The sequence below is a fragment of the Chiroxiphia lanceolata genome, chromosome 2, assembly GCF_009829145.1.
Source record: "Chiroxiphia lanceolata isolate bChiLan1 chromosome 2, bChiLan1.pri, whole genome shotgun sequence".
In the NCBI taxonomy this organism is placed as follows: domain Eukaryota; kingdom Metazoa; phylum Chordata; class Aves; order Passeriformes; family Pipridae; genus Chiroxiphia; species Chiroxiphia lanceolata.
In genome coordinates this window covers 44,165,189-44,189,290 of record NC_045638.1, presented here as the reverse complement: position 1 = coordinate 44,189,290, position 24,102 = coordinate 44,165,189, and the positions used below count along the sequence as shown (strand labels likewise).

At 38.1% G+C, this 24,102-nt stretch overlaps 2 protein-coding genes across 4 annotated transcripts in view; both read left to right on the top strand.

Annotated features, from left to right (window-relative positions):
* The first annotated feature begins 6,092 nt into the window (after positions 1-6,092).
* On the top strand, positions 6,093-22,161 carry LOC116782391 (glypican-5-like). Its single transcript, XM_032679006.1, has 3 exons — positions 6,093-6,261; positions 18,514-18,675; positions 19,866-22,161. The coding sequence occupies exons 1-3, from the start codon at positions 6,096-6,098 to the stop codon at positions 19,871-19,873; spliced, it is 336 nt and encodes a 111-aa protein (XP_032534897.1). The 5' UTR covers positions 6,093-6,095; the 3' UTR covers positions 19,874-22,161.
* Positions 22,158-24,102, top strand: part of GPC5 (glypican 5) — a 272,432-nt gene continuing 270,487 nt past the window's right edge. For all 3 annotated transcript variants that reach the window (XR_004355223.1, XM_032679004.1, XM_032679003.1), the window contains exon 1: positions 22,158-23,643. Coding sequence is in view for 2 of the 3 variants with exons in the window: in XM_032679004.1 (XP_032534895.1) it covers positions 23,544-23,643 (100 nt within the window). In the remaining variant the exon portion in view is untranslated. The remainder of the gene's footprint in view (positions 23,644-24,102) is intronic.

Sequence of the window (24,102 nt, the reverse complement as noted above, 5' to 3'; positions counted from 1 at the left end):
GTTAAGATTTTTGAACTAATTTTTTATATTAAAGTCATCTAAGACTTGCACTTGAAGATAAAGCTGCAATATAGTTAGATACAGTATTTACTGGAGAACCCCATTAGCTATTCTTCTAAGCCTAGAAATATGTTCTGCAGTCACTTTTTCCTAGCTTCTAATAATGATAAATTTTATTGAAACCAGTTAGTACTAAGTACTAAGGTTAAATTTACATGCTTGTGTTGTCCAGACAGCACTCTGGAACAGTCAGCAGACAAGAGCAAACTAACATCTCAAAGTATTTACATGCTGCAATATCTAATTCTTTTTCCTACAATGGACTTTTAAGTCGCTTACATGTAATATGTAGTTTCCATGAAACATGTGTTAATGCTATTGGCAAGACAGGAAGAACACACAACTCTGAGATCCTCATCCAGGATATGCCTCGAGCTAAGACTAATCACATCATTAATGGGGAGCAGTTTGGTTCCAGTTTGTGAAAGATTTTGTGTCTATATAAGAAAAAAATATAGGGTTTTTCAGTGGCAATAAGACATAGTATGAAAATTTGTGGTATCTAAGTATCTCCTTAAGCATACTTTTTTTTTTCTTTACTGAGGACTTGGGCCTAACTGTTTCCAGATAATAATTTCATTTTTCTGTTTAATACAAAATGAGAAATAAACATGAAGTACTGCTTCACAAGTAGTTCAAGGATAGCAGTATTCATGAAACCTTGTTGTGTGGTGATTGGCTTTGGTACCCACAGTAATCCCAATTTCCACTTGAAGCTTTTTCCTGTAACAGAGTAATTTTGGATATCTCATACCTATAATACCAGAGGAATACCCATTAACAAGTCCTTATGGACATATAGACATTAACATCTTTATACACCATGATTTTTATTTTTAAAAAAATTAAATATAAGATTGGAAATTGACATTGTATTGTGAATTTCATTATCAAGTTCATCAATTTTTTTTTTGTGTGCTGATGGAAATTTTGTCCTGCTTTAGAGTAGTGTATAGTTCGGGAAGAAGTTCAACAGCCTTTGAATAGAAAGTTGTGGCTTTATTTTCTGTATTTATAAGGCAAAAAGAGATCAGTGCTAGCACTTTTAGATTAAATACTTGATCGTGTAGAAAGAGATGGGAGCCTAGTGCTCCCTCCTTCCTGTACTCCAGTTTGGTATGCTCATGTTCTGGTCTTCCCCAGACCAGCTGCTACAACTACTACAGTGCATGTTAAGATAACATCAGGGACTTCACTGCATAGCTGTGTCCCTTTAAAAATACATTAATATCTCATATGTTCACCTGGGAAAGGTGGGGAAACTTTGGATTTGTGTCAAGCAGGCAGAGACAGCCAGTGACTTGCATCTTGAATGCATGAACGGTATTGAAGAAAAGGAATGTGTCTGCATTAATTGTCTTTGATACTCATTTACATAAGATGTGACTGATTTACTGTGTTTTGGTCTGAACCTGAGATTTGGTTGGAATTCTTTCACTTAGTTTGTCAATTCACATGGGACCTAATGGTGAGGTAGGTCACCTGCTCAACACCGGTAGCAGGTAGCTACTAGTGATCTAAAAATAGATGCCTAGAAGTTGTTACTAATGGAAACTTAAACCTTTACTGACTTTTAGGAGTGCATAGGTCTGCCCTGATTTTTAAAATGAAAAGAAAACGAGATTGAGTGTTCACCCTAGAATATTTAAGGAAGTCTCCATGGAAATAGTGTACGTAGCATTAAGGAGAAATATTTTTCAAAGTACATGGCTGACTGCTGAGCTATGTTTGAAGTACAAATTATTAAATAAATAAAAACTTTATGAGAATAGATGTACAATTAACTTCTGGATACCGTACTCTGAAACGAATTCTTGAACTTCGAATTACTGTGAAGAACTGAAGCTCTGTCTGCGCAGGCAGGATCCCAGGGCTGTGCTTTTACACCCTTTTTTCTTCCACTTTCGGGGAAAGGCAGAGCTCGGGGGGGGAGGGGGGGTGCGGGGGCCGAGTGGAGGATCCTTTCCCCTATGGGGGTGGCCTTCCCCCGCTGTGGTCCCAAGCCGCGGGTGCACTCTTGGAGCCGGTGGCGATCGGTAGCCCCGTGTTTGACCGCGCGCCGGCCCTGCCGGACCCCCTGGGAACAGCGTCAGCGGGCAGCGGAACGGGAGCAGCGCTTCTTCAGGACCGCCTGCCTGTTTGCCAGGGAGCTTTCCCTGGGACACGGCGGCTGGATGATTTCACCGGGAAGATGGAGAACATACGGGGAGTTATGGAGAGGCCGCCAGCTGGGACGGAAGGGATGCTGGGGCCGTAATGCACGGGGGAGGCGTCAACTGAAGTTTAGATTGCAATATAAGTTAATAGTAGAATAGCATTTGTTACGTGCTTGGGGGCGGGAGGAGGCAGTGCTGATTGTCTGTGATTGTTGAAGATGTCCCTGCTCATTGTAGGGGAGTTGAACTAGATGACCTAACAACTGAAACTATTCTATGATTGTAAAATACTTCTCTGTGGTCTGCATCTATTTCCTCAGTGTTCTCTCTCTCATCTCTCCTTCCCTGAGGTCTCAGCTGGCAACTCTTGTCATTGCAAGCATGAAACAAAATAGTGTTTTCTCATTAAGATTTCAAAAAGATTTTCAGTTAAAATTCATAATTTTTTCCTTCTTTTAAAAGAACTAAAAAAACCTAACCAACGTTTTTTGAGAATTTATCTCCAAATCAGGTCAAACTTTTGCAAGACTAGTATCAACTCTATTTCAGCTCTACATTTAATGGACTATTAGATGAATTAAACTTAAGAGTTGTGTGTGAAGTTTTACTGGCCTCACTAAGTTTATAGGGTCATTGGTAAGAGTGTGGGACTGTTTTGAATACAAATGCTGCGTAGCTTTTAGTCTTAGCTGACTAGCTTAATTATCTCAACCTCAAATAAGAGAACTGTTTTATTCTTGTTTCCTCCTGACTCCCCTCCCCCCCCCCCATGCTGTTACTATAATTTCAAGAAACTCAATTTGAGTGCTAGGATCCCCACTCTGTTCAAAGCTGTATGAGAAGCAAAAGGATAGTATTGAAACCAAGAACTTACAGAGAATATGTATTAGACCAGAAGTAGATAGGTAGAATTTTCCACTGGGACATGGTGTGAACATACCAGTCAACACAACAGTCTCTGTTCTTAATAAAAAGCTTCCTTAACTGCTGTGATATATATCAAAATAATAGTAAAAAGATTTGCAATAAAGAAAGATTTGAAGGGTGACTTGGAAAAATGAGACAGCTGAACGAACGTTTGAACTACTTTCAGATACATGAGACACAATAGGATATAGCATGAAAGCATTTCATAATTTCAGAAGTTGGAGGTGGAGACGGGTCCTCTGGAAGCTGGAACTCCCCTTTGCATCCTGACACGGGAACAGTAAAAGGATATGCAATTAAAGCCAAGTGACTTGTGTTTGACACAACAAAGAATGTGACAAAAGTGCATGTGGTCAAAGTGACAGGTTGGAAAGGGTTATTTTTGTAGTAGCTCTGTAAAGGGATGGAAACAGGGAAGATGGCACAGGCATATAAAGCCTTTTCAGTAGCTAGAAGATGACAGTCCAAAGGAGATGAGCAGGAAACTTAGTGGTATGTACCAAAAATAATAAAAAGGTTCATTTTAGCTTGATGTGATTTAGAGCGATAAATTGAAGGTATAACCTTCTCTGGCATTGTGCCAGCATTTCAGGTAATACAGTGGTATTGTTCATGATTAAGGAAAAGAGGCAAAGGCAGAATTTGTGTTAGGGGTATTCTTTCTTGAGTCTTCTTGAGCTGTGAGCTAGATATCCATGAGGAGCCACGAAGAGCATGTGTTAAAGCTTTGGTCAAGAAGTTATAAGTCTGTAGTCAATGCTAATGATCTCTCATAAACTTTATATGTATACAGATACACACGATCATGTTAAAATAAGTCCCTTTCTTCTGCATATGATTAAAAACATGCAAAAATATATTCCACAATATTGGATCATTAAACTTGTTGGTTAAAATATACCTTTTTAACACTAAAACCAAGGAAACTTTGAAGCCTAAAACCTGCAAGAAAATTAAATGAGAATTAATCGTTTCCTTAACACTTGCTAGGCTAAATTTATTAAAAAAAGAAAAAAAAATTGAAAACCCAACCCCCAAATTACCCAACAAACAAAAGCCCACTTCACCTTATGGACTAAACTAGAATCTTCCTTGTCTGGAAAGAGCTAGTTAAAACGTATATTCAATTTCTTACCAAAACCCCTCCCTTTTCCATTAGCCTGCAGAGCTGGAAGGTAGAGGTTTGTCTGAATTGATACCAGTGGAAGATGCAAGGAAGTACTAGTTCCAGTTGAAGCCATGGGATTCTAGAGATTGCCCAACATCATCTACTGCTGTAGGCAAACTTCGGTGTAGTTGTGAGGTAAAGGAGAAACTTGTATTTATTTTTTTTATTATTAAGTAGAAATACTTATCTTAAAGTTTGTTAACCTGCAGAAATTTTTTCCTGTCTCCTAATACTTTATTTTCACGTGTTTATCTTATACTAGATGTTGAGAATGGCATTTCATCATTCCCACAATTTGCTCTGCCGTCTTCAAGTTGCTGAATAAGATCCCATGTTTTCTGGCTCCCATATTCAGGTTGTTTTCCCTGGTGTATTTTTCAATATTTTAAAGAAGTGTTTTTTTTAAGGAAAAGTGTTTTACTGACTGACGAGGGGTTCACTGCCTACTATTGGATTCCACTCAAGGTATTGCATTTTTTTATTCTTTTATTATTTTTTTTTTAATCTAAACCAAATCTTTTTCTTTCCAGGAGGACTCACTGTTTTCTTTTTCCCCCTTTTTCCTCATGGGGGGCCTAAAATGTCTTTTGCTGTAGTTTGCTTTATCAAGAAGGTTGTAACCTGTCAACTGTGTTCACTCTTCTAACATCAAGGTATAAGAACAGTAGAACAAATTGTGTTAAAGGACATTTCATGTAATATGTGTTGGAGCTTGCTGACAGAAGGAAGTTGCCAAGTCCTGGAGTACAGATGATTCAGAAAAGAGAAATATTAGTCCCCTCCCCTTCTTATGAACTGTCACTCAGTAGACTGGATAATGTTAATGCCATTCTTTTATTGCTTTGCTCAGCAGTGAAATGGTTGATCTCTAGTGCAGGTTCTATTAACTTATGCATCAATTTGTTAACCGTATTCAAATGAATGCATAGAATAAATCACACTTAGAACTGGTTTTGCGGTCCTGTGTTGAAATTGCTGACACAGATCAAAGATTTATTTTAAATTGAAAGCCTAATGCTTTACAGTGCTGAATGACCACCAGCAGCTTCAAAACACACTAAGAAGAATTTCTGGCTCTAATGGGTAAGGTGTGACATTTGTGCGTGGAGGGGATTCTTGATGCTGGCATCAAGGAAGCTGTTTTAAAGATAACTTGATGATTCCCAACTTCCTTGGCTGCTCTAGCAGATACCATCGGACTTTGTCTTGTAGACATGAGAGGGTTTCGTAAACTCGTCCTTAGTCACTTTTGCCTGATGAAACTGAAACTTTTGAAGATACCATGAAGAGCGCTGAATTCTTGGAGACTTCTGTCAGAAAAGCAAAAGTTTGGCATTTGAAGCCAATCTGAACGGCGTACTTTACTGGCAGTGTTAAGCCTGTTGCAAGTAGTTCGCCAAAGCTCTACAAATTAAGTCTGTCGTCTTTGCGTGCTTTTTGGGAGTTACTGCTCACACACCATGACATCACTTCTTTTCCCTGTGGATTCCTCCTCCGGAGCCCGCACCCCCGGCACCACGGCTATAGGTGGGGGTCTCCTCCCCTCCCCAAACGGGCCGTGCCCACCCCCAAGCCCCCATGGGGCGACGCGAAGGCACCGCGGCACCGGCACTGGGACCCCCCGCGCTGTCCCCGCGGCGGAGCCCCCCATGGTGCGGGGGGCGGTGGGAGGGGCCGGGCCGGGGGCGGGTCCCGGCGGGGCCGGCGGGCGGGGCGCAGCCTCTCCCCGCTCGGCGACTCGGGGGCGCCTCGGCCGCGGTCTTTGCGGCAGCTGCCGGCGGGCCATGGGGGGGAACAATCTCAGCCTCGGCGTCCTGAGCCTCGGCGTTCTGCTCCTGGCCGCCGCCTCGGCGGGTGCGGAGCCGCCACCGAGCTGCGATGCGGTCCAGAAAGTTTTCCAGCTCCGGCGGCTCGGCCCCCCGGGCGATGTCCCGGAGTCCCCGCGGGCAGGTAAGGGAGAGCTGGCGGGGCAGGAGGCACTGGGAGCAGTGGGAGCCGGGGCTGCCCCGCACGGCACTGGGAGCAGTGGGAACCGGGGCTGTCCCGCCGGGGTGCGGGGACGGCGGGTTTGAATTTGGTGCCGCCGGCGGAGGTGGGAGGGTGGTGCCCGTGGGGGGGTCGCGGCCCCGGGGGCGCCTCGGGTCACCCGCGGCCGGGGGGAACGCGTTCCGTAGCGACATCGGGGGTGGCTGCGGGGGATGCAGCCATCCATTTCTCTCTCAAGAGAGAAAACGCTCTTCTCGGGCTGCGGGCACTGGAGCACCTTGACACCTGCCTAAAACCCCCTTGTGCCCACCCACTTCCATGCCGTATCGCGCAGGAGAGCGAACTTCAGCTGAGGCTTACCCTGCTTCCAGCCGCCCGTGGGCAGGCACAGGTACAGCGGTGCCAGCGCGAACCTTGAAGGCAGGGGAGAGCCACTGAACGGCGGCTGGGGCTGGTGGAGTTACTTTGGTGTGAAATGAGAATGACTTACACCACTGCAAGTGGTGGGGCTGCACGTTTTCTCTGCTGGATATCCGCCTGTCGCTGTAATGGAATAAAATTCGCGGGAAAGTAATGTCTTAATAGTAATTTGAATATATCTAGCATTTGTATCAACAACAAAACTTTTGTCTTGAAGAGCGTACCAAATGACGTTGTAAAGGTCGTACGTAATAAGATGTACCTCCTTAGATCTGAGGTTTGTGTCCAGCTTCATGAGAACCTCTGTTGACTTCAGTGATGCTAATCACAAAATTAAAAAGGAGTTAATGACTTCTGAATGCAACAAAAGCTGAATTAATGTCCCCCTCACTTTAAAATATCAATAACCTCTTTCTTTTTTTAAGATAATCTGTGTAGTTTTTATTAACTCTGCAAGTTGAGGCATACTGGGTTTATTTTAAAGGAATTCTTTCAAAATACAGCTTTTTAATGACTACTTTAAAGCATGACAGATAATTCTAAACTTGACACAGTTGTAGTGTGCAGTTTAAAAATCAAAATACTATTTTTGTAAGGTTACCAGTACTTTTGACAACATACATTGTTGTCTTCTTATGGTGTCCTTGGCTAAAGATTTTTAATTGTCTTTGCTAAAAAGAAAATAAACACTTTAATTGGAAAGCCTAATTAGACAGGAACTGTGCAAGTGAAGATGTCTAGAAAGTGAAATCTGAGTTAAAGCCCTGTCAGTGGCTTAATTTTTTTGTGCTATTTGTGTGAATAATATCAGTATGAATTATATGCTGTCTGTTTATATGTGTATGGATATATGTATATATTCTATATCCTAATCTAACTATTACAATTTCTCTTTCATGGTCATTTATTTTGACTACCATACATTTACTTGTGTACTAGGATAGGGAGGAAACATGTTGCCTCGAGAGGAAAGAACTATACAGTACCTTATGTATGTTTCTTTTGCTCTACTCCTCTGATTTCCCTTCCCCTGTATTTTTATACCACCACTCACTCTCATTTCTTTCTTTTGACTTTTCTATGTTTCCTGTTTGAAGCAAAAGCCATTTCTGAATTATAAGAATAATAAAAGAATTCCTTTCTCTGCTGCTGCCCCTGCAAGCAGTGGGCAGCAGGAGGTGCAGTACAACTGTGTGGTCAGCAGCCTTTCACTCTTTGAAGGAGCTGCATTGCTGTGGGCAGCCTGGAAGACACCAGCCCTCAAGGAGCCCTGTTCGAGTGTCAGAGTGCTTGCTCTGAGTAGCACTTGTCTCAGAGATACATGCAACAAATAACTGCGAACATTAAAATCTATCCTGAATTGACAATGACAAAAGAAATGGAGATAAAATGAGTATTTTAGAAGGTTTAGATATGATTAAAGGTTTTCGTAGGCTGAAAGCATAATATGAAGAGGAAAGAAATGTCACTTTTGCTACTGATCTTTTTTATTAAGCCTTCTTTTGAGGCAAGATGTAAAAATATTTTAAAACCTTTTCAGATGGCACTTAGCAATGTGTTTGTGTAGAAGACACACACATGCACACATACAGCACAGACACTTTTTGTAAGTGTCCACTTATGAAAATAGGTGTCAAAGTTGCCTTTATAAAGTTTAATTTGGTTGCTCAAATGTAGGCATCTGGCACTATTTGAATTTCCTTAGGGTTTCCAGAATGTCTCACGGGGCCAACAGACCTCTGGGAGATTTACATCTTCCTGGAGGGGCAGTGGGTGGTGGGTGGGATACCTTTGGCATCTCAGATGCTCCTGGTGGGCAAGCACAATGCTCAGCCAGTGCAGCCTGTGGCATCTAGGAGTCAATCAGCTATCATCAAGTATTGGTGTTGATTTCTGAACAAGCTGCATAAATGCCTCTATTTCATTGCCTCTACGTCTTTATTTTAGTAGTAGCTTAGACCTAGCTTGTATAAGAACACTAAACTGAGCCACACCTTTTGGGTGGAGTAGGATCACTAGCTAAAGAGGAGCAGGAATATTAGCTGGTGTATGGATTTGTATACAGTGGAAGGCTACCTCTACAGTCAATAAAATTATAGGGCTTATACTGGCCTCGTGTTCATTGCATGTATTAAAATAAAAAGGCTGTACCATTCATATTGGTATTTTTTCCTCTTCTTAGTAGTAATAAAAACTAAGCAGCCTTGTATCAGTAAGTGATGCAAATTGTAATTCTGTTTCATTTGGGGGCTGCCCTGTGTCTGTATTTTGAATATATATTAGCTCAAAACACATGCATTTTTTTATATAATTAATTTTGCAGCTGTTATATGTAGTTTGTGTATCCTTAAAGGAGAAAAAATACCTCTGTCATTGTATGTAGAAATGCCACATATATGCACAAAGGTGATCTTGAAGGATATGGGAACTACAACTTTGAACTTGTGTTGTCATTCACATAGTACAGGATATCATAGTGTTGAAATTGGCAACTAAGAATCAAAATGAATTAATATAGTTACCAAACCTAAGGTTTTTATTACTACTCCCAGCAATCAAGACACCTGACTAACTGTTAGCAGTCTTTTGTAGATGTGATTTGGGAACTATAGTACAGACTTAATGTTCAGTCCCATCACATGCTATAGTGAAACATTTATCTCTTTCATACTTATTTTAAATGTTAATTGCAAAAGTACTTTGTTTTTTTTCCTGTCTGGTTCTGTGCTACAAGTGGTGGGACTGTACAGAGAAACCTCAATAATTAAAAATCCTAAAAGGTGCTTTTTGTTGTATGGAGAATCAAGAATCAAACACTATGCAAAGCATGAAATAAATATAAAAAGGCCTCAAAGGTTAGGTTTGGGGTTTTTATTTTGTTTTTATGGATCAGTATGACTTGAATTATTTGGAAGAAAAGGTTATCTGCAAAATACTTTTTTTTTAACATATTTTAATTTCCTGTACTCGATTTCTGGTATTGTAACCTAATCAACTTTCTTGAAGAATTCCATGCTAGTAAAGCTGGAGCTTTTAACTGATTTCAACAGCTCATTTTTCTGACAGGTTGAATGAGGGCTCTGAGCTCTCCATGTTATCTTGGTTGCAAATGATATTTCTTTTCTGGTTTTCTTCTCTCAAAATATGTAGAGCAGAAAAGTTGTGGATGGCCTATCCCTGAAAGTGTTCAAGGCTAGATTGGATGTGCCTTTGAGCAACCTGGTATGGTGGAAGGTATTGTCCCTGTCCATGGCAGGAAGGTTGGAATTATACAATCTATAAGATTCCTTCCAACCCAAACCATTCTGTGATATAATCCTATGAACAGCAGAATAGGATGGATAGTAAACCATTCACTCTTGCCTTTTTGACAAAGGACTTTCAGCAGGTATGTCAGTGAACAAACTTTCAGGCTTCTGTTTGCACGAAAAAGCTGAATTCTGTGGCTTATTGAAAAATGTTACATTTACTGACACTGTAGAATCAAACAATTCCCAGTGAAGTGGGGGAAAAAATGGGCTGGAGATATTTGTTTTCTCAGTAGTTTGCTTGTTTGTTTCATTTCTGTTTGTTTGCTTTTTTGGGTTTGGTTTGGGTTTGGTTTGGTTTTTGTTTGGTTTTGGTTTTTTTTTTCAGGAGTCAGTCTAGGCTTCTTTTCATCAAACTCTGGGAGATCATGTATGCAATTATGAGAACAGGAAGCATAAAAGAGGGTGAAGACTGATTAGTATAAATTTTATTGCAAGGCTTTTTGGTAGAGAATCATTATGAATATGCAGTTGAATAAATGAGAAAAACTATGCTGGAAGGATGAGATAATCTCAGAAAAAGTTGATCTGTGATACACTTGTTAATTCAAGTGAAAATATTCTTGCTAATTTTACTTAAAGTAACAACGGAAGTCAATCTGAAATCCAGAACAGGTTATTTTGTTGCAATTCCAAGATCATATTTGAATTTTAATTTGGGTTTCTAGTATGATTTACATTTAGGTAACTTGGATTTTTGTTCTATCTGAAGTAAAATTAACATTTGTTTGGTGTGTGCAGGCAGGGGCACTTCTAATTACTCTATTTGTTTAACTGACATTCAGAGCTCTGGAAAAGGATTTAGTCAGAGACAGAAAGTGAGTTGCTCTGTCATATCAGTAACTGATGTCTGTTTTTGTAAGGACTTTTGCCAACAACGTAACTGTGTGTATGTGTGAACATTTCAGCTCTGGATCCACAAAATTATCACTGTGAAAAAAATTTTACAAAATTTTGAGATTAAAACCAACAAAAAAATGGGTTCAACTATGTAGCAGCTTCCCTATCTCTATCTTTCATCTTTCAGCTTCTCTAGGAAGTCAGCAGTGCTCAGTAGCCTTAGGACTTGATCTTACTGGGATGACCTGAAAGGTGGTGGCTGTACTGCTCAACAGAGGACAGAGGACCAACTCTTGATTCTCATGCTGGGTGGAATAGACTGGCTCATGTCTACATTGCTCAGGGCTGATGTCCTGCAAAAGGGATGGACTGTCCTCACTTGGCGGGGTTTGCCCTTGAATCCTCTTGAGAACCAAAATAATACTTTTGTAATGCCAAGGCGCTGTGGGTTCCCTTCCTCCACAATTCAAGCAGTCTTAAAAATAGGAGGTCTTTTGGTAGGCAGTGAATGCAGGGTAACATGATTACATATTTTGTTTGGTGAGCTGGAGTGTGGGTGTATGGAGAGGTGCCTTGACCTTGACCATTGCTCATTACTGAGCAATGCTGAAGTACTTTGCAACCACCACAGTGATGGCAGTTAATGCTGTGTCTGGAGCGGTGCTTGTACAAAAAATGAGTTAACAAATATTTAAAGATGAGTATGAGAAGAACTTATACCTGATACAGGTTGAAAATCCATTTTGAAATAAACCACTGATTTGACAATTGCTTCCAGGCCACATGTCATTTTAGTGCTGGCTTTTGAGAGATTCTTTGTCGTGACAATCCTAGGTCTGTTTTGGGATTTTTCAGAGTCTGGATTTGATCTCTTGGAAGTCTAAGTAGACAGGGAGAAATTTACTACACGTGTCATTTTTCTCTTCCTGGCAATTAAAGTCTTTATCCTGTCAACATTTTTTTATCTCAACGTACTGAAAATACAGATTTGTATGGCTGAGACCATGAATAAAAGTTTGAAATCAGTTCCAGATAGGTAAACTTACATCTCAGAAGAATTACATTTTTCTTTCTGAGCTGTCTTTCCTACACCCATCTAGATTGTTTTCAGTTTTAAAACCTTTCCTATACTGTAACTGTTTATGTCAATATATTTTTATTACAGATTTTTATTACAAGTTATTTCGCATCTAACTGTCTTGTGATCTTGTCTCAAAGTAGATCACAATGTGGAACCATCAGAATTTGATACTGAAAAGAGCCAATATGCCTTATCGGAGCACAAAATGTTTTCTCTCTGCATTTCAAAATTGGTTATTGATAAAACAATTCTTGTGGAAGATGGGAAGGTTTTTAGATGTGAAAACACAGAAAATAAGTGTGGGGGTTTTTTTAATATTGCTTGTGCTGAAATGGAATGACCTGTTTCATACCCTCTTCTGAAATATTATCCGTAAGCTGTTGCTTGTTCTGTAGTTTTATAAAGAAACAGCTACAAAACTACTGTGGATTTTGAGCAGTCACTCAGTTTTTAGTCAGTTGGGTTCTTTGCATGTTGCTTTTCCTGGCCATTGAAAGCAACTGTCTTTAATGAGCTGGAACAAAAGTAGGTCAATAAAATGTACTTTATATGTGCGTGATTAGCAGTCTTAAAAGTATAAAACAAACTTCCCTTAGGGTTAAGGCGCTGTTAAAAAGGCGCTGCTTAAAAAAGTATTTGCCATAAAATCAAGAGACTAAAATAATATTGAAGATTCAGCTGAAACCATAAACAAATATTCATTATTATTTTAGAGTTTTACGAGAAGTCTAAATGTCTTCTTGAAACTATACTAAAGCCCATATTAAGGCTAGATAAAATTTCATATTACCTCCTGCTGTACAAAAGGCGAAGGTTTGAGAGCTAAGCAGTGCCTAACATTTGTTTAAAATACTAAGAAAAGCTTGGGTAATACAGCTAATCTTAATTTCATTTAAACAAATATTATGCATGTCTATGCCTGTGTACATGTAGAACTGTGTGTGAGCAGTTACCGTGTGTATTATTTATTAATAACTAAAATCTGGTGGGTGAAAGGTCATACATATTGGAAAAATGGCTCAAAGGTTTTGTGGAAGATCTTTACTGAACCTCATGGGGAAAAAGGAGGTCATTGCTTCTGGGAAATGAAGCTACTGTTTACTTGTGAAAGAGAGACGTCAAGTCAGTAGGAGAATAAGGAAGAGTACTCATAAGTTCTAATTTTCACTTTTCTTGACAACTCAGCTACACATCTGTGATTATGAAATTATGGTTTATTATACAACAATGCCATTGTCTAAAATGATGCTGTGTGCGACACAATATTATTTGTGTTTCAGGCAATGTGATAATAACACTTTGCCAAGTTTTGTCTCTTACATTTTCAGTCTCAAGCAGAGGGAGGACATTTATATGTAATTATTATCTGCTAAGATTTAGAGGCTAAGGTAAGTCATCTTCTATAGATGGAAGTGAGGTGTGGTTTTTTTACTAATTTTTAAATACTTCATAAAGCAAAGCAAAAACCTTCCCAAATCCAGCACATTTTTCATTTGGAATAGCTGTAAGTCTCCTGCTGGTATTTTGACTTGTATGAAAGCTGTGTTGAAGTTTGAAGATTAAGCAGTTCTATTAGGGAGACTACTGTACAAAATTGTATAATGTTTTGAATAAATCACTTGTCATAAAACCATAAGACTATAGTGATGTAAGAGAAGCAAAATATGTCTATTTTGGAGTTTTCTTTTTTTCAGCCTTTTCAGAGTTATTTTTATTTTGTGTAGTAAGTTTACTGAAGAACTTAATACTCCTCCACTGTAGTATTGTCTGGAGTAGTGTGAGTTGTAAAGGTGACACACAATAAGTAAGGGAGAAGTTTGATTATATACTCCTTAGAGTTAGTGATGATGTGGTTGAGAGCCTCTGGGTGATGATTAGGAGGATGGAAAACCAAGGAGATGATGTAGTGGGTCACCGAACCAGGATGTAAGCAGTGATGAGTTCTTCTCTTGGCAGTTAGGAGAAATTTCACGGTTTGGTAGCATTGTCCTTATGGGACATTTCAACTTTCCAGACATCATCTGGGAATATCATACTGCTGTGACAAACAGGTCTGGGAAACTTTTGAAGTTTGTAGGACATAACTTCTTGTCACAAGCACTCAGTGAACCAATGAGGAGAGAAGCCTTAGACTTACTGTTTGTGGATAGACAGAATTTGATATACATAATTTCACAGGCACTCGGGCAAAGCTGCTGTTGATTACCTTATTTATGACTAGGTCTTTCTCTGTTAGTTTCAATCCAAAGAGTGCCATATCTGGTTGACCCATCTAGCTTCTGTGATAAGAATTTGTCCCAGTCCCTTCCAAAAATCTCCAGCTTTGCTTGCATCCCTCTGTGTTCTACTTCTGTCTATTGTTGAGAGGTTTAAAGTCTCTCGTCAGGACCAGGATCTTGCTTCAAAGAGGACTCAATATACTTTCCTCTCCTGACTTTGCGTGGTATCAAATTCATATCACAGTGTCATCCACGCTTTGGTCCTGGGTCACCACATGTCATCAACCAGCTTGTCCATTCCATACCTTCCAACAGTTTTCTTGACGGGAAGAACAACCTGCCTTCTTCCCTCCTCATCTTTCCTCATGAACCTATATCTGTCCATTGCTTCACAGTGGCCACTCAAGCTGTTTCATCATACCTCAGTTATTCCAACTGTGTCTGGTTCTTCTGGGCATATTCGGAGCTCCAGCTTTGCCTGTTTGTTTTCCGGTGTTTAAGGGTGTTATAGGAACTGCTGAATCCAGCAGACACTGCTCCCAGAAATTCTTCCTGGCAGCCAAAGCCTATCCGTATGCACTCTGAGAGTTCAGTAGTGAAGTTAACTAGTGAAAGTACACCCTCCCTCTCCAAATTACACCACTGTGTTGCTGACAGGTTAAAAATTCGGGAACCCCTTTTTATACTGATACATTGTGATTGCTGTGCATTGCCCTTCTACACACAATGCAAAGCAGAAAAAAAAAAAGGCAGGATCTTCACAAGTTATGAATTATCAGCTTCAAATGAGCACTCTGCATACTTTAAAGGATTACTTCATTAGTTGGATTTTTGTTGTGTTGTCTTTCTTGCTTTGTGGGTGCTGCCATCCTCTTCCCTAAGGGGCAGCCAGCCGAAAATTTTACTTCGGCTCATCGGTAAAACTTGAAGCAATTTAGGCAACTGCCGAGCTTGTTTAATTGATTCCCCCAGCATCCTTACATATGCACGTGAAAAAACCCACAGAAGAAGAAAGTGGAGAATGTTTACAGATTTCATAAACAAAGAAAAGGCATCGCCCATACTCCATTTGGATCAAACTTACTCCAGCGACTTACAAAACTCACTTTTTCCTTTAACAAACCAATGTCATATATCACAGAGAAACTCAGAATAATTGTTTGTAATGCTTTGCATGCCATAGAAACACTTCTGTTATGCTCTAAAAAAGATATATTTGATAACTCAGACCAGTATTTAGGATCATAAATGTATCTCAAAACTGTAGTAAGTAAAGACCATGATTGGCCTTTGGCTGCCCTTAGAGAACAGCTAGGAAATTTAAATTCTTGTTGATTACATTAATTAAAAAAACCCAACAACCAGATATGAGTGTATTCTATAAGTTCCACTTGCACATCAACATTCAAACTGTTGAAGTTTTTCTGCTTTTAAGACTTTCTGTGCTTAATTAATTAATGAATTAATTCTATTTGTGACCTTGAAAATGTATTCCATATTGATATGCTAGCTTTTCTGTCTGAGTTCATCTTTGTGAAATGTGTATATTGGACATTCCACTGCAGAGAAGTAAGTTATGAAAAGAGTACATAAATCTTCATTGAGACACTGCATGATTCTGTTTTCTTCATAGTTATGTTTTCAGCTTGTGAAGAAGAACAGAAGAAAGTCTTACTGCAGACATGGCTTAATTACTCTAGATTAATTAATTAATTAATCTAGATTAATTTACCTTTTTCTTTCATTTAATTCTAGTTCAAGCTACTGCTGTGTTTCTTATTCTGGCAGATTTGTTGGGCTTTTATAATCATACTTAAAATTTTCTGAGGTTAAGAAGAATTTAAGGGTAGCTAGGCATATCAAACTTCAAAAATATGAAACCGAGAAATAGGAAAATTTGCTAAGAATTGTGCTATAAAACAAATATGTATGTATAAATATATAATTTTGTGTACCAGGGTTCTCAGGATGCTTTGTGAAATTGGAAGTTAGAGGAGCAGGTTTAGAATAATTGTTTCCAGCATCTGGTAGAATAAAAGGATTTAGAAGCCAAAGTGATCCTGAGATATCTCAGCCGTACTGGTAAACTGAAAGAGCACATTGAAGGAAGAGTAGAGAGAGCTCTTTTAAGAGCAATATAGAAGCAGTGGGTTATCTCCTGGTTATCTATATTATCATTTCTTTGTTTAGTGGTTTTTGTCCCCATAAAATGTACAGAGCTTTGAGGGAAGGTCAGGGTTGTTCCGAGTTAGAATCTGTGTCAGTCTCTTTAGTAGGTGTTAATCATGTTTCTTTAGAAAGATGGGCATTGGGCAAGGTCAGACATGAGTTTAACATGTGTCATATAGTAAAATTTCTAATAGCTCCAGAGATTTCAGCAACATAGGAATTCATAGTTTAATCCAGATGTTAGTCTGACTATGAGTTGATGAAATGAGGAATTTGTGCCTAGCTGTTCAGCTTGTTTCTTGAGGCCATCTGATAGGTCAAGCTATTCTCTTCATTGGGTATTTCCACTTTGGAGTCCCAATTCAGATGTACTTAAATTAATGGTATATTAGTTACCAAAAGTAAGTTAGAGCAACAGTATTAATAATGATGTAACAGACACCTCCAAATCCTTGTGTGTGGGCTATAAGAATATCTTGGTCTTAGAGTTCATCACTTGGTCAAGTGTTCATCAAGGACTCTGATAACTCCACTTTTTTTTTAATGATCCATATAATTTACCAATTTCATTCTGGTTGTGTGCTTTTTTAAATTTGATTTCTAAGAAATCTTCTGTATCTTCTTTAACACAATGGGTTCCTGCTTTAGAATTGGGATTGCTGTATGTAAATAATTACACTTTTTCTCACTGTTAGCTGAAGTGCTACACATAGATAAAGGGACATGAGTTTGATATAATGTATTTAAACATTTCACCATTCTTCTAGAATGCTCCAATCCAACCCTCAGTAGCTTAACTTCTCCTTCTTAAGTTTCTGGAATATATTTTTTAAAACACCTAATTTACTTAAAACAACTAACAGAATATTGAGAATACAAAGTGTGTAAGGCCTCCCATTCCCTACAACTATATTCATACTGTCATAGAACGATTTATCAGAGAAAAAAATGCAGAAAAATTATTTAAAAGGAATGTTAAATCTTGTAGGTTTAGTGGTAGGAAAATAAAAGTTTAGGTACACAGAGGTGGTGTAAGAGCTGCGGGCAGTGTGGATTTAAGTTGACTTTTAAATTTCTTACCTTTTTCATTCCAATCATAATCGTCGTTTTTTACCTGTTACAAAGAAAGAGTGATGCTTGCTAGAAATCTTGTGATACCTGTCAGTGAAACAACATATTTGAGAACAGAATTAGGATTGGACTGTTAAATTTTGTTTTAATATAATTTAAATTCTCACATATTTCTTCTTTCATTATGTGTTTGTTCCTTATTTTAGAAAGCATTGTTTAGATATAGTATATATAAAAAAAGATTTTAAATACCACACGATAACAAGGAAGGTGAATAAGGTCTTTTCATGCTTGATTATTCAGTTTTAAAGTTATAAAAGTACTGAATTGCTCCTTTGGAATTTCATTGTGCCCAAAATTTGAAAACATACTTCTTTCTGGAAACATGTCCCAACCTATTAATGAAGGAGTGAGTCAGCGTGATGGATACATGGGAACGTTTGATGTTAGAGAAGGACACGGTAAGGGACTGGAGTTTAGGACTACTCCATATAAAAGTTAATATGGGCATATTTGTTATGAATCTGTAGGGAATGGGATTTCTGCTGGTGTGTTTGTAATATTTAAGCAGTAGTTAGCTAAAGAAGCACAAGAGCCTTGAGCTGGTCCAGCAGTTCAGTATTCTGGAGGATCATAGAAGCACAGAATAGTTTGGGTTGGAAGGAACTTCTAAAGGTCATCTAGTCTGACCCCCTGCAATCAACAGGGACATCTTCAACTGGATCAGGTTGCTCAGAGCCCCATTTGAGCAGATCTTGGATGTTTCCAGGGATGGGACTTCTGCCACCTGTATGGTGATGTACAATGCATATTCAATATATTTTACCAACACTAGGTATCAACATTCACAGCTGGAACAAGATCGCAGTGTCAGGGAAATTATATGACATTATTAACTGTATTAAGTGTACTCTTCCCATAGAATTTTAGTTAGTATCGCCTTCTGCTTAAGGAGACCAAATGTCTTTAAAGTTTTGAGTATTTCTTTTATGCGTCAATACCTATGTGGAAAAAAAAAGGAAAAGAGTAGCTGTTTTCTATATGTTTGTGTTTTACATACTTCTGTTTTATATTAATCAATGTAATTACCTTACTACCCTCTCCTTAGGTGTTGATCTCCAGGTTTGTACTTCTAGAAATCCAACATGCTGTACTAAAAAGATGGAAGAAAGGTATCAGACTGCAGCAAAGCAAGATATACAGCAAGTGCTTCAAACATCAAGTGCTACGTTAAAATTTTTAATATCTCGTAATGCAGCTGCTTTTCAAGGTAAAACTTTCTGCTTTTTGTTTCCAAACTTCTTCATACTTTTCTTGATTTTCATGTTTGATTATTTTATGCATGTAATAAAGTCATCTGTTAATTTTTAGCTTCTCACTATGCTTTTATGCTTTCAAATAAGGAGTGCTAAATAAGGCAAGTGATTAAGAACTGCATTGCTTTTGAAATTTTCACAAATATATTTAAAAAATATAATTTGTGAAAAAGTAAGACACTATTTTAGTAAGATTCTTTGATTTTAAATGTAAACCAGTAACTTGACATTCCTCTTGAACTTCTTTAATTTAAGTGATACTAAAATGCAAAATTAATGCCTGGAGTGCTACAAAAGAGAGATTTTTGTTATTATAGTATTCCCACCCACCATATTCTTTGTCTTTTTCTAACAAATGTACTTGGGTAGCTTGGTTTTGAGATTCATTTTTGGGATCTAGTTTTGTAAGCTTTTGAGTTTCTAGAACTAATTGAAAAAAATTGTAGGTTGAACAATAGTTGTTCTAATGCACAAATAGGAAGATATCACTTAAATAATAGTTATTTGGACTGGTGGTGGGCTTGCCTATTCACAATTATCCTGCATATACTATTCATTTTTTTCTGATTTAATAAGGCATAAGTTAATGCAGAAATTGGTTAGGAGCTGGGAAGATCTGAAAAACAGCGGCGATACAAGATCATAAGTGGTAGAAAGGGATATACAGTTAACATGTGTTGAGGACAAAGTCCTACAGTCTTGTTTTTTGTCTATTAATATGTACTTATGACCTTTATGACCACTTGATTGGACAGGATAACATGGTGACTTCATACAGGCTTGGGAAGTTGTCCTTCTGGTGACTCTGTCGTTTTTAACCTGTGAAGTTGAAATGATTAGCAGAATGGTGTCAGAAAATGGGCAGAAAAGTTGACTTTGGAGTTCTAAAGACTTCCCTTTTTTGAAATTTAGGCTGTCTAATGCTAAAAACAACTTGGAGTTGCTCTCTACCTTCTGGGAGTTTTGCCATTTAGCCTGCTTAACGCAGCTGTCAATGGGTGTTATGATCAGGAGATCATTGGTAAAATGTGCAAAGAAATCTCTCCCTTGCTCTCTTCTGCCTTCTTTCTTCTTTTCAACTTGTGTGTATTAGCTTTTTTTGTACCATAAGAGTATAATATGTTGTATTTCTTTGCTGACCTAGGGCTGTAGACTCTGCAGAGCTCAGTGACTAACTGTACTTCGCGTAAGTGGGGGCTGTACTCTTTGCCTCAGTGTTTTAAGATCTCCTCCTTTCCCCCAACCCAAGAGAAAAACCAGTGCACGAAAAAATCCCTTAGCTACCTAATATACTTTTACAATTCCAAGATTTCTCAGTCTTCACATTAAATGACATTAAATGACATTGTAATGAAATTAAGTGAAATAAGAACCCCAAAACTATATTTCTGTTGCTGTTATGTCCTGTGGGGCTTAGTCAGTGGGGTATTTTCAGAATGCATGCAGGGTGCGTCTCCCTCATTGATGAATTCTCTCTGAAAGACAGGGACACATATATGCCTTTGAGGAGAAATAGTTGTGAATCCCTCTGGTATAATCTGAGTGGTTATTCAGGCGTTTGGTTCCAGGCCCTTCTCAGCTAGTACACATTAAAACTGTATGACCTGTCAGCCCAGGGGAATTCTCTGAACACCATGTCAGAGGCTAATATGAGACATATGCACTTTTAACTCTCCTAGCAGTGCTAATATACAGTGTAGAAGGAAATTCAAGAAGCAGTGATGCGAAGAAAGAAACCTGCCTCTGTAGCTTAGTGATTATATGTCCTCCCTCTAGAGGGATGGTTTCAGGACTGCTTGAGAATTATAGTATTTATTTTTTTTGGTGAAACATGTGTAAACATTTCTTATTACAGGAATACAAGCCATCCTTCCCAAATATGTAGCCTACACTGATTCTCCCACTGTCTGTCTTTCATCATTTGCTTTTAAAAAAATATTTTTCAAATAATTATACTTTAAAGTATATCTATTTTATATACCTTATACACTTCACATGTTTTTGAAGTACATGCTTTAGTCTGGAGTACTTTCGTCTTTGTTCTCCTTTTATGTAAAGTATGATTGAGAGAGAATGTTTCATGGATTCTGGTATTATTTAGATTTAAAACCTTGTGTAACTTAAAGTAGTTTTTTGTGGAAAAACATGCTGTTGGACATGCCACTCTTTACTGAAAAATTCCAATCATTGCTAACTAAAATTCAAGCGAAATTATTTCAGATTCAGAAACCATAATAGGATGCTGCTGATATTTTTTCAGTTTTGAATTCTAGGAACACAGTAGGACATTATACCTGGTCTGAATTAAGTTTTGATGGTGCTTTGAGCAGGAGTTTGGACTGGAGACCTACTTAAGGTCCTTTAGAGTCTGAATCATTGTATGACAGGGTGTCTATCTCATCGCCAGATCTTTAGGTATTCCCTTTATGTTTCAATGAGGCTGGGCTGGGCAGTTAAGAGTATGATTAACTCTTCTGCTACTTTGACAACTGGACAGACCTCTCAGGAGTTGGGTAGAAAGTGTGAAGAGAATTGTTGAGGTGTGTACAAAAGGGAGCAGATGTCGTGGACTTTGTCACTGCTGTCATGTACCTCTTTTCAAAATATGTTGAGGCTGGATGTCTTGGCCTAAAAGGGGTGGACTGGATCCAAACAGAACAAATAGCTAATATTTTCTCTCAGTTTCTTACATATTCAGCAAAGAGAAGTAGGCAGTTAAAATAAGTAATCTGTGTCTGACTCTGGAGGTCTTCAGAGGTGTGTTTTTACCCTGCATTAAATACAGTCTAGAGACCCTGAGTCTTCAGAACAGCTGTCTACCAAATACTTTAGGATGACTGTATTGGTGAAATGAGGCATCTGTCTGCCTATCTCTTAACTCTATGTGTGTGCATATATCTTTACATGAAAGTAAATTCATATATATATTGACATATCTTTGTCACCGTCCAATGTTTTTCAAAATTCTGTGGGTCTGTAACTGCTGCCTGCTGGCAGTAACTGTTGGCAATTTTCAAATGTTGCAAAAATTGCATTTCTCTTAGGTCATGTCAAGCTATATGGTGCAAATTGCACCACTTGTGTACTTCTTCCTAGTGAATACTGTTACAGTTTTTTCCTTATGTTTCAGGGTGTGTCAGAATGCATGTTTCCTTTTTTCATTGTGAATCTATTTCTTTTTAATACCTTTGAGGATTGGTAAGGGAACAGAAGGATAGGTGAGAGTAAAGTTAAATAAGATATTAATCTGGTAAGTGGGAGAGACATTATGGAGAGCAGTAAATCATTCTTCTGTCAGGAAAGGTGACTAGAGAACTTGAGCTGTATGCTAATCGTGTGTCAAGACAGTTATTTTGATAGGATAACATTCTTGTACATCTCTGCCTTTTTAGTATTTCTTAATATTTGAGGTAAAGACTGTGAACACTGTATGGAGATAGCTGTAACCATAAAAAAGAAAGCTTTGTAAACCTGATCTGCAGTGGTATAGAGCGCTGTGCAACAGAATAGCAGATCTAGTGTCACTTCACTGTTTTTCCACAAGAGAGCTCATAACCCTTTAAAAAGTGACCATGTATGACATAGAACAAGATAGCAGCTTGTCTGGTTGAATGGGAAATTTAGAGATAAGAATTCGTTTGTGGAGTCCAAAGCAAATGAACTTTTCTTTGTGCCACTGTATTTGGCAACTCTGGTACTGTACAATAGTTTTTATAAATATAGAAGCATCAATCATTTCTGAATGTGTCAACGTGGCACTGAAACAGCGAACTTGGCAAATGTGTATTTGTATGCAGGAGGTAATAAACTGCATTTTTCAATAGAGCGTTGCCTGACACTTTTCCTACTGTGTAGGAAAAATCTAGTACCTTTGCAATGTAAGTTCTGAAGTATATTGAATCAGGTTTTCTTGATGCAGTTCCATGTTGTTCTGTGAAATTATTGCTACGCAATAGATCAATGTCCACTTTATCCTAGACCAGAATTAAATGAAGTCAAACTGCTATATGATATTGTTTGAGATCACAGTACAATTTCTACATTTAAATATGCTAAAGTTTTAGTCAGTAGATAAAGTAAATAGTGTGAACTAGAAAATACATTGAAATCTTCTGAGCTGCTTTCTCTGGTAAACCATAAGAAATAATGAAATTTCTGTTTATCCTCTTGTCTGTGGTAGATAAAAAAACAATGTTGTCATACTGCGTCAAAGAAAATATAGACTCAATATTAGCAAATATTAGCAAATTTTCCAATGACAACATTAAAATGCTCTTGATTAAAATTTTTGGGGATTCTATGTCCACAGGTCTTAGAAACAAGCTGGACAAGACAACAGTTGCCAAGCAGGCCAGGGGTTAGACTAGACTGCTCAAAAGACTTTTGACAAACCTTAAGACAGGTTTAAAATGTGATTTGCAAAGAAAAGTTAGGTGATTTTAATGTTTTAACTAATTTTAAGCTTAATCTATGGGTGCTGTGCTCTAACAAAAAAGGGTTTGTTCATTAATCTCTCTCCAAGAAGATTACACAGTTCTCTACTATAACATAATGGGATGGATTGCTTCTGTCATAAAGATGCTTGCAGAATGGGTTTAAATTTAGAATATTACATCCCAGTATTAAATGAACAGGAACTTGTTCAAAACTTTGTACACAATTTTTTTCAGTATCACTCTTACAATGGAACTGTTTTGTATAGAGCTAATAGATCTGTAGACTCACTCAAATAGATGCTTAGTAATTATGCTATTTCGAACTACATATTCTACATGGGAAATTCAAGGAATTTTGCAGTTTTTACAACATAACCTTATTTTTAATGTTTGTTGGGGTTTTTTTCAAATTGCGTCTTGCTGAACCTGACATACTGCTTAGAAGAAGTGGAATCAAGTACTGTGTTTTCAAAGGCTTTGTGAGAAGTAAAACCAGTTTTCTTTCCCAACAAAAGTAAACTAACCTTATCTGGTTTTAAGTGGAATTTTTAAAGATAGATATGTTTGCATCTAGAGTGGGTAAATCTGATTGCATTTTAAGTGACTTTTTAAATTAGAAAACCGTCTTGTTGAAACAGCAAAAAGGAAAAGTGCATCAAATTGGAATTAATAAAATAAACATTAAAATACAATATTACAAAATTTAACAGTCTAAGTACTGACTTTTCCTGTAAATAACTACACCTGTACTTGAAGTAGATGAAAGTATAGTAAAGAGGTAATTAAGCCAGGAAATATGCAAAAAAGAACTGTACTGTACACATAAACCTGGGAGGAGAATTTTGCTCCTGTGGAGACAAAACCCCAAAGTTATTGTTAAACATCTCTGGTCTTGTCAAATGTCACCAGAAGCTATGGTTAAACAACTGAGCTGAGTGCAGTGTC